Source organism: Emiliania huxleyi (genome assembly GCF_000372725.1).
Source record: "Emiliania huxleyi CCMP1516 unplaced genomic scaffold EMIHUscaffold_576, whole genome shotgun sequence".
NCBI lineage: Eukaryota > Haptophyta > Isochrysidales > Noelaerhabdaceae > Emiliania > Emiliania huxleyi.
The window spans coordinates 6,052-7,238 of NW_005197678.1; the positions used below are offsets into that span (position 1 = coordinate 6,052).

The 1,187-nt window shown below is 66.0% G+C and overlaps 1 protein-coding gene across 1 annotated transcript in view; it reads left to right on the forward strand.

Moving 5' to 3' along the window:
- Positions 1–145: 145 nt before the first annotated feature.
- The window catches only part of EMIHUDRAFT_120095 (hypothetical protein), a gene marked incomplete at both ends in the record, with an annotated part of 2,307 nt that continues 1,265 nt past the window's right edge, over positions 146–1,187 (forward strand). The window contains 2 exons of the mRNA XM_005764885.1: positions 146–190; positions 259–413. Coding sequence (XP_005764942.1) covers positions 146–190; positions 259–413 — 200 coding nt within the window. The remainder of the gene's footprint in view (positions 191–258; positions 414–1,187) is intronic.

Sequence of the window (1,187 nt, forward strand, 5' to 3'; positions counted from 1 at the left end):
CCCCGCGGTATGAATTCCCACAGCCAGAGCCGGGGAAACGCGGCCCCACCATTGGGAAAGGGGACCGCCCGACCCCACGGGCCAAGACACTCTCACATCCTCAGCTTACTTCAGGCCAATCGTCGACCCAGCTGCGGTGCGAGCGATGGGGAAGCTCGCGCGCTGCCAGGGTCGCGGCTCGCTGTGGCTGGTCGGCTCGCACACGCGCTGCTGCTCCCCTGTCTCTGCTGGCTTCTTCACACCTTTCTCCTCTTCCAGGTCGGCTCGTACGTGCGTTGCTCGATGCCGCTCCTCGAGAACGGCGTCACTTCCGCCATCGAGGTGGCCAAGCGGCTCGGCGTCGACGTGAGCGACATCGAATATGTCGAGTCGCGGCAGGCCAAGCCACAGCCGGCGGGCGGGCGGCTGGTTTGGTGGGCCGTCGCCGCCGCGCTGGCGGTCGCCGCTGTACTCGCCGCCGCGTCTCGCTGAAGCGGTGCCAGGCTGCGGCTCGCCTCGCAGCGCGGCCGCATCTCTCCGCCAGTGCCACGCTGTCATCTCCGCATCAGCAGGCCGGGCTGCTCATCGTTAGGTGGAAGGGGTTTCTTTTATATCTGCAATCGTTTCGCTTTTCACCTCTCTGTCACACCCTCGGCATGTCTCCTACGTCCCCTTCGCTTCGCCACCCCCCGCCACCGAAAGTCGCAGACGTAGTTTACCTCCGATCTAGCTGGGTGCCCGGACTCGCCGCTCCTTTCCGGGCTCGCCGCGGAGCCGTGCCGTCAGCCGTCACCCGCGCCGCCACCCCAGCCTCCCGCCTCTCGGACACGCGGACCTACCTATGGGTCGGCTCTTCGACCCACTAGGCCACCTTTGGCGCAAAAGGTAGCAAGACTGCGGCGGCAGCGCGCACTGACGCGGTCGTGCTCGCGACGAGGGCGAAATCAAAACGACTGACGGACGGGCATAGGTCGCCCCGTCGCCGTCGGAGCCAAAACAGCGACGGTGTCGTGGGCGTGCGTGCTTGGGTGGTTGTGAGCTCTCTGCCGCTTTCGACTGTCAGCCCACGACACGTACCGGTGTAGAAACGTCGTGTGAGTACCTCAGATGCGTCTGAAGACCGCAGGGTGGCACCAAATCGGGCGCCAAAGGTCGGCAGAACTGCAACTGGAAGCCCCCGAGGGGCCAAAATGGCCCCGTTGGGCTCG